The sequence below is a fragment of the Podarcis erhardii genome (assembly GCF_964252035.2).
Source record: "Podarcis erhardii genome assembly, chromosome: 1".
NCBI lineage: Eukaryota > Metazoa > Chordata > Lepidosauria > Squamata > Lacertidae > Podarcis > Podarcis erhardii.
In genome coordinates, this window is record NC_138497.1 from 58,618,566 (window position 1) to 58,633,386 (window position 14,821).

The 14,821-nt window shown below is 42.6% G+C and overlaps 1 protein-coding gene across 1 annotated transcript; it reads left to right on the forward strand.

Moving 5' to 3' along the window:
• Positions 1-6,022: 6,022 nt before the first annotated feature.
• On the forward strand, positions 6,023-11,390 carry CD59 (CD59 molecule (CD59 blood group); the record flags this gene model as incomplete). The annotated part of the gene is made up of 3 exons (XM_081836578.1): positions 6,023-6,140; positions 7,564-7,665; positions 8,728-11,390. 3 exons carry the CDS (start codon positions 6,023-6,025, stop codon positions 8,919-8,921), a joined length of 414 nt encoding a protein of 137 aa, XP_081692704.1. The 3' UTR covers positions 8,922-11,390.
• Positions 11,391-14,821: the final 3,431 nt, after the last annotated feature.

Here is a 14,821-nt window from a genome sequence, read left to right on the forward strand (position 1 = left end):
GGCTTCTAAACTTGTTTTATTTTTTCTTCTGGCTAGAACAAAAACAGTACTTGGGAAAGGGGGTTGAAATAAACCAGCATCTCTGATTTGTTTCCCCCCTTGTGATTACAGGAAGGAGCAAAACAGCAGTGATCAGTTTATGATGACGTTTACCATGACATGCTACCAAGGCCTATCAGACCCCTTTATCCTATGAGATGATACTTTTACTCAGGCTAGATAACTTCAGTTAAAAAAAAAACAAAAAACTCATTCCAGGAGGTTTAAGATATTTCCCTATATATGTTTGTTTACATGTCAGTTGAGTGTTAAACTTCAGGAGGAAGTAAGCTCTACAGAAACTTTCACTGTATGTAGTAAACCTGACAATGCTGAAGTCCATACTATTCCCAGTTCCCATAACTGCATACAGCCAACTTGAGAAGGGTTTGAAGTCTATATGCCCAGGCACCTTTTTATGTACTTTAGGCTACCTCATGTCATCCTTATCTTCCTTATCCCAGTAGGTAACTGTTCTTAAGTTCTTTGAATATCAGACGCTAGCATCTCATTTGATATACAGTGGTACCTCGGTTTAAGAACTTAATTCATTCCGGAGGTCTGTTCTTAACCTGAATCTGTTCTTAACCTGAAGCACCACTTTAGCTAATGGGGGCCTCCTGCTGCCGCTGCACTATTTCTGTTCTCATCCTGAAGCAAAGTTCTTAACCCGAGGTAATATTTCTGGGTTAGTGGAGTCTGTAACCTGAAGCGTATGTAACCTGAAGCATATGTAACCCGAGGTACTACTGTATACCATGTGCCTTACTCTCTATCCTTTCTGGAAGCGAGGATATATGTTAAAAACAAGCTTTCCAATCTGGATAAAAAGGTCTCTGATGTAGGTGTTGTATTGCTTTCAAATACATACAGTATTCAGAACCAGTTTGTTCTCAGTGTGGAGGCAGCGTTTAGCCTAGGTAAAGGGTAAAGGGACCCCTGACCATTAGGTCCAGTCGTGGTCGACTCTGGGGTTGCGGTGCTCATCTCGCTTTACTGGCCGAGGGAGCCAGCGTACAGCTTCCCGGTCATGTGGCCAGCATGACTAAGCCGCTTCTGGCGAACCAGAGCAGCGCATGGAAATGCCGTTTACCTTCCCGCCGGAGCGGTACCTATTTATCTACTTGCACTTTGACGTGCTTTCGAACTGCTAGGTTGGCAGGAGCAGGGACCGAGCAACGGGAGCTCACCCTATTGCGGGGATTCGAACCGCCAACCTTCTGATCGGCAAGTCCTAGGCTCTGTGGTTTAACCCACAGCCTAATTAGTCTTGATTCTCAAAGCCCTTCAAGCTGGAAAAAGTCCTTTCCTCTGCCTGTCCTGAATCGTCTTAACATTCAGCTTCGGTGACTGGCCATGAGTTCTAGCCTTAGGAGGGAGAAAACCTTTTTTCTGTATGGACTTTCTTCGCACTTTTAAGCAAATTAAACCCCCCCGTGCTGCCTCTCCCTCGCCTTTTCCCTGAGCTACAAAGTCCCCAATGGTGCAGCCTTCCTCCAAGGGGAGCCGCCCCACCCCGTTGTTGGCTCGGGTGGCCTTTCTCCGCTCTCCGACTCTACACTATCCTTTTTGAGGGGAGGCAACAATGCCTGCGGTTTTATTCCCAAGCCCAATTTCCCACCCCGACGCCGACGACGCCGACCCCCTCAAGGCCTCGCTCCTCCCGGCCAGCCGTTCATAGGTACAGGCCGAGCCCGCTTCGCCCCGCCCTCTTGTCGCTTTCCCCCCTTGCTCGCTCCCATCTTTGAAACCCTTATATTTGGCTGCTTCGGCCGCTCTCCGCATTGCCGCAGACCAGCCTCGCCGCGCGGGGGGCGGAGCGTCCTGGTGCCCGAGAAGAAGCGGCGCGCTCTTCTGGGCGCGAGGGAAACCGGCGGGCCAGGATTTTGCTGCAGAGGGATTGCGGCGGAGCGTCGAGCTGCGGGCAGCAGGAGGGTGAGCGGCGGGCCGGGCCGGGCACTTGGCGCGCGAAGGGCCGGTTCCCCCTCAGGATTCGTCATTTCATCGCTTTAATCCCGCTTGGAAGGTGGGGAAGGGACAGACACCCCCAGAGCAGGCGGGGCAACTCGCGGGGTCTCCGGAGAGGAGAGGGATAGGGGCGAAATGAGCCTAGACTAAGCAGGTTGCATTTAGGGGTTAATTTTGCGGGGAAGGGTAGGAGACCAGGGAGCAGAAAGCATCCTCTCCAACTAGGGTTGGGAGAGACCTCCCTTCCCCAAAGGCTGGGGAACTGCTGCCGGCCAGTGTAGGCAATACTGTGGTAGGTGGGGGGTCGGAGTTCGCAACGGGATGTGGCGGGCGGGGGGCGTTGGGTGTGCATGGACTACATTGGGCTCCCGTGCTTTCTGCTGTGTCCGTTCAGAAGCGATTCCATTCAGTGGGTGCAGCTTTCCAAACCTTTGGCATGAGAAGGCGATCCTACCAAACAGCCCCGCCCCAAAGCGCCCTTCCTGTCGCCCCAGAACGTCCTAACTAGGGTCTGTCCTCTTGCTGCTTTCTGCGGGTCGCAAAGAGAATTATCTCGGGATCGTGGAAGGAGCACGTATCTAAGACTGCAGAGGCAATGCTGAGAGATAAAAGATGCTCTGCCTCCATCAAACCCCTGGTTCTGGGTCCCCTTTCCCATGATCTAAGGTCACCTGATACATTGCTGCTCCCCAATAATTCTAGCTTTGGTAACGCCCCAAATTAGGATCTTGTGTGTCTTTAAATACCCCCTCTTCTCTGTTTCAGTGTATCTGAAGAAGTGTGCATGCACATGAAAGCTCATACCAAGAACTAACTTAGTTGGTCTTTAAGGTGCTACTGGAAGGAATGTTTTTATTTTGTTTTGACTATGGCAGACCAACACGGCTACCTACCTGTAACCCCTCTTCTCTGTTTAGTATGGTGGTGATGCATAGTGATAGGAACTGCAGGGAGCTGGCCAAAGTTAATCAAGGCACTTCCTGGTTTTTTCCTGTTAACTCATTGCTTTTCCTAGTGTGAAAGAGTGGGTTGTTTTCTCTGAGAACATAAAATATCACTGAAACATAAAGTAATGGAATCTCCTAGAGCCATTGCTCTTAGTGAGCCAAACTGTGTGCATGTTTTAGCATGTTAGAAGGCAGAATTCCCACCCCAAAATTTTGGTGTTCCAAGTAGGAGTTGGCAGCAGTCTGTAAAATTAGTTCAAAATAACAACAACAACAAGCCTGCAGCTGTATCCACCCACATGGCATGTTTGGAGCCAAGGACTTTGGCTGAGAGGGTATGTGTGATATGTTACGGCTCTGCAATGTAGTCCACTTTATTTTAGAAAACATAGTACAAATTTTATACTATTCAAAATTCAATACTGTATTCACAGAAATGTAGTAATCTATTGTTGGAAGGGACCCCAAGAGTCATCTAGTCAACCCCCCTTACAGTGCAGGAATCCTATCTAAATAGTCATATGTTGAAGACAGATTAATACTGGCATCTGAAAAGATTTGTATAAAGTGCCTAATGAATATCTACCCTCAGGTTTGCAGCAGCTAGTATAATCTGGATCTCCAAAGCATCCAACGTCTTCAGTACTGATAGAAATTCATTCAGAATATTTTTGTAGCTGTCCTTTCTTTCCATCAGGTTGTTTAAAAAATTATGTTTGGACAGCTCACCTTTCAAAACAAATGAGAGCATTAGCAAACCAAAATACAGAAGGCATTTAAAAAAATGAAGTCTAGGACTACTTTATTGCATACGCTTCTAAAAAGGGAATATAATTGTCAGCCACCATCAACACATGGAATGTTGTGGAAGGATACATTGCAAGGAACTCAAGGTGAAGCAGAAGGGCTGGACACTTGACTTGACACCATGTTCACATCACTGCTTGGATTACAGGGCAATTGATAACACTGCATATTGAACTTACACTCTTATTTGTTTTGGCTTGCTTACTTGTTCAGTTAAATAATTAACAATAAAAATGGAACAGCAACAAACAACAACAACAACAAATCACAAGTCTGTACACTTGGCCATCTTCACAGTGGAAAACGGACCAAAAACCTCTTAGAGAGCATACTCAAAGTGCCTGCCATTTCAGTACCACCAATCCCTCAATGTATTATTCTGAAACTGCAAGGGTATAAGTGCTCTGGAGGTCAGAACCCAAACCAATGGATCCAAATGACAAGAAAGGAGATTCTGGCTAAACATCAGGAAGAACTTTCTGACATTAAAAGCTGTCAGCAGTGCAACAGACTCCTTCAGAAGGCGGTAGACTCTCCTTCAGAAGGCAAGATTGGATGGCCATTTATTTTTTTTAAAGAGTCCTGTAGAACTTTATTTATTTATTTTAATTTATTTTAATTCATTTTGCTACATCAAACATTAAAACAAATGAAAGGAACATACATAATTTTAATTCATACATAATTTTAATTCATTTTGCTACATCAAACATTAAAACAAATGAAAGGAACATACATAATACATACGCATAAAAAAGAAATACATAAAAAAGAGAAATAATAAAAAAACAAAAGAGAAAAAAACATATCCTAACATAAGATACCAACAAATTAACTTACATTTACTAAATAACACACAACACTAATTGACTTCCCTTCATCTCGGTTTCAGAATATATTATATGATTTTTTATCTGCAGTTTCTTTTCCTCAAAAAACTCTACATCACAAGTGTTACATCGCACCTACTGTGATTTTTAGATTTTTTACCTCTGTTTCCATGTATGTCATAAATTTATTCCATTCTTTGTTAAACTTTATGTCTTTTTGATTTCTTATTTTCTGTGTCATTTTTGCCAATTCTAAATAATCAAATAGTTTGGATTGCCACTCGTTTATAGTTGGGATTTTTGATGTCTTCCAATTCTTTCAGTGACTCCTGCATTGCAAGGGGTTGGACTAGATGACCCTTAGGGTCCCTTCCAACTCTACAATTCCACAATTCTATGATTCTAAGTATGTATCGTAAAATACAAACCTGGAAAAGGGATCTTGATTGCAGACCTCCATTATCCAACTTAATCGAAAGACAGGATGCTTAAGAGGAGGTCTACCAAGAGAACAAGTGCAAATCTGTGACAACCACCCACATTTTGAAGAGTTAAATGCTTGTAAACTAGATCTGAAACAGATACCTGGGTGGGTATTTGATGGAGAAGCTGTAAACCTCTCAGGAAGACATGATGGATACAAGCTTTTCTCATTGAAACCATCCCTACTCTCTCCTATATCCACTGCAGGGCCATCCACTGCAAGTAATGGTAGTGTGAACTGTATAATCTTCAAAATACACTTTAAAAGCAATACATATAGTGTCTGTGTTATACGTTTTCAGCAGAAATGTGGATTGTATTAACAAACAGAATATGTTTGGGAGCTGAAGTTTGGAACAGTCCAGCTTGCTGGTTTCTCTGGCTGTTGCCTTAAAATTATTGCCACTATTACCATTGACCTTGAAGTATTAAACTGCCAGCCAATCATTTTCCTCCTCTCTGTCTCTTTCTGCAGTTCTCCTTTCCTATTTCTCTTTTCAAGCTGACTCAATATTTTTGGTTGCTGAGCATACTCAGTTCTTCTTGGGCTAAGCTGGACTTGGGTTGTTTCCCCCGTTAGGTTTTCTTTTTAAAATATTTTTGTACGTGTTTCTCCAAACCTCCTACAGGGTCCCCAGAGCATGCTGCTACCTGCTTCTTTTCCAGTGCAGCCTAAAAGCAAATAAATAAATACCGTAAATAGTAAAATCTTTTTAAAACGTGTAACATAATTTAATTTGAAAACAGCACCATTATCAAACTAGAGTTCCCGGGAAGCTATGGAAGCTATGACTGTTAAAACTGATGTAATAGTGGAAGGGAGGGGTGTATTAGTGTAAAAAAAAAAAATGTAAGAAGGTAACTTTGTTCATTTGCCTCCTTCTCAAGGCTCAGTTGATATTCTCTCTCCTAAAGTCTAATAACAGCTTTGAATGGAACAAACAAATTATGGGCATGGCCCCAGTCTCATGTGAATTTCTCTTTCTAGACTTCAGGGGAGCCATGGACAAAATGAACAGCATTCTGCTTACAATATTCATTATTGTAACTGTGTCCTGCAGTTCCGGTAGGTATCCTCCTTGAAGGGAGTGGCTCAGTGACCACTGAACACCTGTGCAGTGGTGTAAATTTGATGGAAACCTGTAGAAAGTTTTCAGCTTCTATTGTATCTGTTCAGGTGCTGTACAGAATACAGCAACTGATGTGAACATAGCAGTTGGCACACAGTTAACCAGAAGGGATTTTAAAGCCTGAGAGGAGAAGATGGGCAATGGTCCTGAACAACATGCAACCTAGCAAGCATTCTGTGCGGTCCTTTGGTGGATGTGTGCATCAAATGCTGTAATTATTTTGTTGGTAAACTTTGAATTATTATTTTGTATATAATGCACAGCCTAGGAAACACAGCAGGTTAGTCAGCACAAACATAATAAATAGTGATGTAGTAGTGACCTATCAGGTGCTGAACACATATGCTTGGGTTTACATATCCCATGTGCAGGCACCAAAAATGGGAAATTTGCTTACTTCCATCATACATGGCAGGTGATTTTATTTGATGTAGTCAGTCAGGAATCAGCATGGCAGGGACAGGGAACCCATAGCTCTCCAGCTGCTTTTGGACTCCAACTCCCATCTTCGCTGACCCTTGGGCTATGCTGCCTAGGGCTGATAGGAGCTGGAGTCGAACAGCATCTGGAGGCTATGGGTTCTCTGTCCCTGGAAGAAGGTTTCCACAACAATTAGTGGAAACAGGTAGAGTTGGATGGCAGTTGAGGCAAAATGTTCCACCATATCTGCCTGGATATTCTACATAATGAACAATTTGTTTTTAGATGTCAAACTACTGTTGTCTAATTCATAATGCAGATGCACTTAAGCCTATTGATTTCTTAAGACTGAACTCTCAACAGGAGCCAAAAGCTGCCCAGTTCAATCCTTTGTCCAGTAGGGGGCTCTTCCTCTCTATTTGTTTCATTACCTACTACTGTGTCAAAGTATTCAAACTTGGACAGGAGAGAAGATTTCCTTGAGTTCTTTGGTTATTAGTTGAATCCTAGATCAATTAAAAAAAACAAAACCCTGCCTTAAAAAAAGTCCTATGTAAGGTCTGTAAAAACAAAAAGTATTTTATACTTTACTATTGGAGACGGTAAAGCAAGAACAAAAGCAAAAAAGAAACTTTTGGCGTAGTGATCAAAGCAGTGATGTGTTGTGAGTTTTCCTTTTACCAAAAATTGAATTGGGGTCTGAAGTGACAGCTACTCAGGTGAGCTGGAGGTCCCCAAATCTTACTTTAACCACAAACTATTTAAGTGGCATTAGGAAAGCTACCATCCTCTCTCCTCTCCTCCTCCAATATTCATTATGATGTGAGTTGTCATATTGGCCTAATGTTTGTTTACTGTGGCAGTATACCTAAAATACTTTAGATTATCATGCTATATAGATATTTCATTAGTTTAACAAAATCTCCCTTTGTATCTCAGGCTATGCACTCCGATGTTACACTTGCGAACAAAGCCCCTTCCTGTGTAGGACAAACCTTACCTGTAGCTATGAAGAAGATGCTTGCTTGCAAATTAGGTTTGGTATGTATAATATGCAGCAGTATATCAGTCTCACTCTTGGTTTGAGTGTCTCTTGCAGCACAATCCTATACTACTAATAAGCCCTTTCTGAACACTTTCCAACTCTACGATCTGCTTTTTGAGATGAGGCAATCTGTACTGTACACAGTATGCAAAGTGCAGCCACCCCATGGATTTGCATAGTGGCATTATATGATAAGTCCTTTTCTCAGAAAGCCCGTTTCATACAATCATCCTTTGGGGCCCAGTTTGCTGCATCCCTTATCAGCCTTTTTCAACCTGTGGGTCCCCAGATGCTGTTGAACTACAACTCCCATCACCCCTAGCTAGCAAGACCAGAGCTCGGGGATGATGGGAGTTGTAGTCTAACAACATCTGGGGACCCACAGGTTGAGAACCGCTGCGGGCTTAGCTTAAGGCAGGCTTCCTCAACCTCGGCCCTCCAGATGTTTTGAGACTACATTACCCAGCATCTCTGACCATTGGTCCTGCTAGCTAGGGATCATGGGAGTTGTAGGCCAAAAACATCTGGAGGGCTGAGGTTGAGGAAGCCTGGCTTAAGGTTATATTATATTTTTACATATCTGCTTCTTTCTTTTGTATAATTTAATTCCAGTGTTTAGGGTTTCTTTCTTTTTTTAAAGAAGTGGGTTGTTTTTGAGATGGAGTAGAAACTAGGAGTGGCATGAGAATCTGACATAGATGATTTATTTTCTTGACATGGGATGAGGGTAAAAGCTATGTTGTGCACTAAAGCAGCCCCTTCTGTGAACAGGAGTCCCTCCCAATATTCAATGGGATTATACCCTACATCTATGCAAGATGGTGCAACTACTGCAAAGTATTGAGACATTTGGTTTTTTTAAAAAAATAGCTTCCATATTTACCATATAAACCATATTATAAGTTATGGTATCCTTATAAAGTTATCAAATCAGCAGCTTTTGTTAAGAATTGTTTTTTTAAAAAAAAAAATTAAACAGAAAGCAAACGTATTTTAAGCTGTCAAGTTTTCAATTGCTTATTTTCAGGCGTCATTTTTCTTTTCTTTTCTTTTTACAGTGCATTTGAGAACCTATAGCTGCTGGAAAATGTCACAGTGTACCACAGAACAAGTTGCCAATTACTTTAACGCTGACAGTTTTAGATTCCTTTGTTGCCAAAGAGATCTCTGCAACAAAAGTTTAAACACCATGGTCAGTACAGTTCCTCTAGCCATTTCTGCAATGACTGTGATTTGGATGATGTTCCTGTGATATGGAGCTTTTAAAAATGTGTTGTCTATACACATCACACTTTCCCATCCTTTTTTTAGTTGATACGTCTGCAGCATTTGGAGAAGGGGTGCATTGTCTTAAACCAGAAAAGTATTCAGATACACAAAAGAGAAGGAGCTGCCAGGACAGGTTAAAATCCCCTTTTCAGATAACTTGGAAAACACGAAAACACTCCTGAATGAGAGAAACCCATTCATGTAATAAAATGTTCTCAGCCAGTGTATTCTGATGTCCTTTAGCAACTGAGCCACCTCCATGATTCTTAGGGCTGGTCAACAGCCGGGGGGGGGGGGAGGCTGCTTTAACTTGCTCCAGGTGGCAGTTCTTATGTAGAAACAAACACATTCTTTCTTAGCTCTCTGGAATCTTTCATATCCAACACTTGCAGAGATGAAAGGAGAGCTGTATGCAAAGAGCCATCTACTTAATGGACCTAATATGTAAATCATCCCTATTTGTACAGCACATTACATTTCTAGGTGCTTGATGGCAGAGCAGAGGAATTCCCAATAAAATCAAAATTAAGTCGGCAGTAAAAAAATTGACACCAAGACATGGTGCTTACTGGTTTAGATTAGCATCCAAACCTCCTTGGCACCAGGCTGGGGGAGGTTCAGACTGGGCAGCAGTGTCTCTCTGCCTAGCCCTGCCAGTGATTCCAAGAGTCCCTTTGCTGGTGCAGAGCTTTCCATTCTGCCTGCTGAATGGTGGGATCCTCATCAGTGGTAGGCCACAGTAAGCCCCCAAATTTGGCGTCCTGGGAGGAGCGGAGCCAGCTGGGATCCCATGCAAGTCCTGCTGCTGTCATTTGATGGCATCGGGCCCAATCTGGGTCTGCTTGCTACTCCCGTCTGGCACGCAGCAATTTGCCTCTCCGCCCCCCCCCCCCCGCTTTCACCTTGACTGACATAAGTGACAGGGCAGTGGATGCCATGGTGGCTCTGCCAGTCTATCTCAGTCCATTGCTGCCCTCTCAGCCTCTTTATCTTGCCCTCGGGACTCTCCCTGTCCTTACTCCATGCCTTCCTCAAAGCTGGAATGGGTCCTTGACCTGTGATAATGCCTCCTGCTTCCTTCGATGGAAATAATGCACATAGAAGCCTGCCCTATAAAAAAAAGGGGTTGTGTCTTCTGATCACTTGGGTCTCTAGCCCTGCTCACCACTGACATGCTGTCCCTGGAAGGAGAAAATTCAGCCCTTGGTCCATGGGCATAGCCGGATTTTTGTTAGGAGGAGCAGGTCTTTTGTTGGAAGGGGCAGAACCTCAGTTAGCTATGTATATTTATTGATTTAGGGGGGCAGCTGCCCCCTCTTGGCTGAAAAGAACATACCCTGACCCTTTCTTAGACTGTAAGTCAACTAGATTCACAGGCAGCTTGTGTTGATGACAATGTTGTTCGTACTGTAGTTTGATTTGATCAAAGTCTTATATAAACATCTGGAGTGGTGGTGAGTAATCTGCCTCGGCTCAGCTTTAAAATGCTAAAACACTGCAGCAAAATGCTTGTATCATTGTTTCATTTGCAGAAGTCTTGCTGATAAACGTGTAGTAGCATATATCTGCTGTTTGAACACTTACTTCTGGATCCTTATAGCACACTTACATGCAATTCCCTCATATAGCAATGAAGCTTACCTTCAGAAAGTGCATTTAGAATTGCAGCCTAATGACATTTCAACTTTGAGTTTAGTGTGAAGACTTTGTCCAATGAGGGGAGGCTCTTTATACTGTAATCAGATGTGAAACGCATTAGCCTACTATTAGCTGGTATATATGACGGCCTATAGTTATTACTCTTTCTATAGTCATTAAAGAAACAATGCACTTCTTGCCATGTTTTTTAAACTGCCAATATACTACTAGCATTGCAATAAATGCATTTACTGTGAATAATGCTTATATACTATGTATATAGCAAGGGTGGTGAATCTGTGGCCCTCTGGATGTTGTTGAATTCCGATTCCCATTAGTCCTGACCACTGGCCATGCTTGTTGGGACTGATGGTGTAACAACTTCAGGGCAGCCACAGGTTCTTGATCCCTGCTATAAAGAGCACACTGGCTTTGTTTACAATTACACCCATTGAATAGACAGTAGCTACTTTTTAGAATTCTTCTTTCTTCTGCAATAGTCTTCCATGCATTGGTCTTCCATGTTATTCTTGTGTGTGTGTGTGTATCCTTTCAGGTGGTAATGGGCTAGTTGTGGGGGCAAAAAGTTCTCCCTCCCCACTCAAAAAAACCTTTAGTTGCTGTTAACCTTCACTCCAGGATAGCACACATCTAATTTTCAGCCGTTGTACGCAGATAGTGCCATATTTTCCATTTATACACTATACATGTTTCATCAACATGGATTTGTCAAACAAACTGTTCAATCACTTGGAACATGACTGGTGATGGTTCTTTTTTAAAACAACAACTATAAAACAGTAAATAAAACACACCTCTGTGTAATGTGTGGTTGTTTGGAAATTAGGAACATAAGAAGCTGCCTTCTATGCAGCCTTAGCAATGGTCTATATAGCTCGGTACCAACTTCCCCCAACCTGAGGCCATCCAAATGTTTTAGATTACAACTCTTGTCAGTCCCATACAGCCCAGGCAAAATTCAGAAATGATGGGTGATCAAAAACATCTGGATGGACCAGGTTGGGAAAGGCTGGTTTATACTAACTGGCAAGGGAATTTCAGACAGGGCCTCTTTCTAGCCCTTCCTGGAGATTCCAGGGGTGACATCTTCTGTGTGCAAAACATATGTTCTACCAATGCTATATTCATACCAAAGCTGTGTCCCCTTTCCAAGTTGTGTTGCATTGAAGCAATAGCCAAAATCAGGGGTAGACAATGTGATATCCTTTGCTTGATAAGGACCCCAGCTCTCACCATCCCTGACCAATGCTGGCTGGGAATTGCCGTCCAAAACATCTGGCTGGCACCACATTGGCTACCCTTCTCCAAGACTCTTGGACAGTGAAAGCACTTTTAAAGAAGCATAATGAATATGAATGGAAAGGTCACATTTCTGCAATCCTACATTTGGGAATCATTGTTCATATTCCCAACTCTTGTCAAATATTTCCTATAGAGTGTAGGCCACATAGAGCCTATAGCAACTTTGAATCAAAACCTTATCCTGTACTGATTACATGTCTATGTTCTGTCTTGATCTTTTTTTAACAAATGTCCATTGAAAAAAATAATACACAGCTGGCAGCATTGTCAAACAGCAGCAAAATTACACTGAGATCAATGGTTATGTTGCACACACAAAGCATTCATGCAGTATTGACACACTGTTCGAAAGCAGCAAGTTATTTATTTCCAGAAGACTCCAACAAGTGCCTAAGGGCACAGTGAAACCCATTAGCTCACTACAATCAGTGCTTTTTTAGAAAAATAGCTGCTGGTATCATGAAGCTGTTATAGCAAGTGACACACTTTTTAACAACAAAAAAGAGGTGCCAGTACTGCATACCTTTGAGTACCACCTGAAAAAAGCCCTGACTACAATAATGTGTAACTATAATAATTTTTCCAATAAAGATTCCAAGTAGAAATGTTGCCAAATTTACCAAAATTTCTACCAGAGCCAGTATTGCATACAGCTTGACACAAACATGATTATGTGCATAATATATACATTTTGTGAATAATTTTGCATCTAATCAGTCTGACTTTTTAAAAGAAAAAAGTTCAAACATCTGGTGGTCATCAAGTTGGCAAAGGCTGCTGCCAGGCAATATGGAAGAGGGGTGTGTGTGTGTGTGTGTGTGTGTGTGTGTGTTTTCTGGGTCAACCCCAGGCTGAAGGAGCTGAGGGGTCAGGGGAAAATCCACAGGATGAGAAAAATAAAAATCCCTTTAGGATGGCTAGGTGCAAAAGATGACAGGGGCTCCTAAACTTTTAACAGTATCTGAGGGAATTTCAGCAGATGTCGTTTGCCTGATAAGCTACACCTGCTGAAATTCCTGCTCCTGCACAGGTATTAAAGGTACAGGAATGTGTGACTTGCACGTAGCCACCCAACTTGAGACTGAGGGCTCACTACAGCCCTATTTTCAGCTCCACTTTGAACCTGACTCAGTTGCTGCTGGCAGAGCACTCCTATATACATCTGCTCAGAGTTAAGTCTCATTAAATTCAGCGGAGCTTACTCCCAGGAAAGTGTGCCTAGGATTGTAGCCTAAGCACCACAGCATCTGAGTTATATAAATTGGCATAGTTGCAATTGAGTTCCCTAGCCATCAGTTTTATTTCCCCATGTTCTCCAACTTGTGCCTAACAAGCCCTGAAATGACCCTATCAGTACCCCCAAGGATTGCCCTTTTGTGAATTAATGTGAATGAAATAATCTAGTATAGATAAACAAGCAGGCATGCTTCCTGTAAGTAAAAGGGGTTGAATAAATTTTTATAAAGCCATTTTCCCAGTAAAAGAGAGAGAGAGAGAAAGCGCATCACACCAGCCAGAATAAGGAAGGACGAAGATATGGTGTGCTTTGAAAAAGATACAGATATGGATGTGGTGAAAATTGGCTGCAAGCCTGGGAATCAGTTATTGCTAACTGGTGAGAAGAAAAAAAGAAATAGAAGATTAGCAGAGCCCCAGGTCAGAAAAAGAACAGACACAACAGGATTCTGTCATGGCTGCACAAGATATCACCAAAGAGGCACGGGTAGATAGCTACCTGTGCAAGTATGAAGTGTAACTGGTAGTGTAAAAACCTGCTAAAGTTAATAACCTGTTAAAGTTAATAAAAAGGTAAAAGAAAATCAAACTGTCTAGATTCCTGCTCTTGCACAGTGGTTTTGATCACCCACAGGGCACTTTTAAGAAAATAAAAATAGGAACACCCCCTCAGCCTCTCATGGAGAACACAGGACAATGGTATAGTGCCAAAAGAAATTAGCAGTGCTGCAGGCCAAAGGGGTAAGCAAGAGAGCCAGGGACTGAAGATATGCACCCACCCAGGTTTGATGTTTAACGGAGCAAACCTATACATGTCTTCTCAGAACCAAGTTTCACCAAGTGCAACAGGATTTATGCCCAGGTAAGTGAAATAACTCCCTCTCACAGTAACCTCAGGTGATGAGGACCAGCTGAAATGGACCCCAAACTGAGCCAGGAACAATGATATTTAATGAATGCCTACTAAATGTCAGTGTCATATTAGACACAATATTATCCCAGCAATAAACTCCACAACATAGCTGTCAACTTTTTCCTTTTTAAGGGAAATTCCCTTATTCTGAATAGGATTCCTCACAAGAAAAGGGAAAAGTTGACAGCTATGCTCCACAACTCAGCCCCTGTAAAATGCACACATTATTAATATAAACAATTCATCAGAACAGTTAAATAATAATACCCCATTAATATGTACAATAAAACATGCGGTCTGCATATTTTAAAATGTCTGAAGGTTCTCCCTCCATTTCATAATCTCCTATAACAGCACATTTATTGTGCAGATCAAGCCCAGCCCACTGAACCTTCACAAGAATTTGCCAGGCTATTTATTCCATCCCGCAAAATGTTGGAAGGTGTGTCTTCTTTTATGGCCACGTGGCCAGCCTTGAACTTCTCACACACCCCATCTAAAAGGGGCCGCCGCTACAAGTCAGGGCTGCTCAGAACTGACTTTGTGGAGCAGCAATGCGCACATTTTAGTTTTTCCCACCTGGCACCTGTTTAAATAACGACCGTGAAACCTCTGGCCGGTGACTCTTTCCTCTGGCAGCCTTTTTCTCCTTTGGATATCTGGTTTTCAGTAGGCGGGTTTCCAGCTGTGCTTCAACATAAAATACAGACGCAGAGCGTCCTTCAGCAGACTCAGATACGGATCTTGAAACTGAAACCCTACTCGGGGGAGGG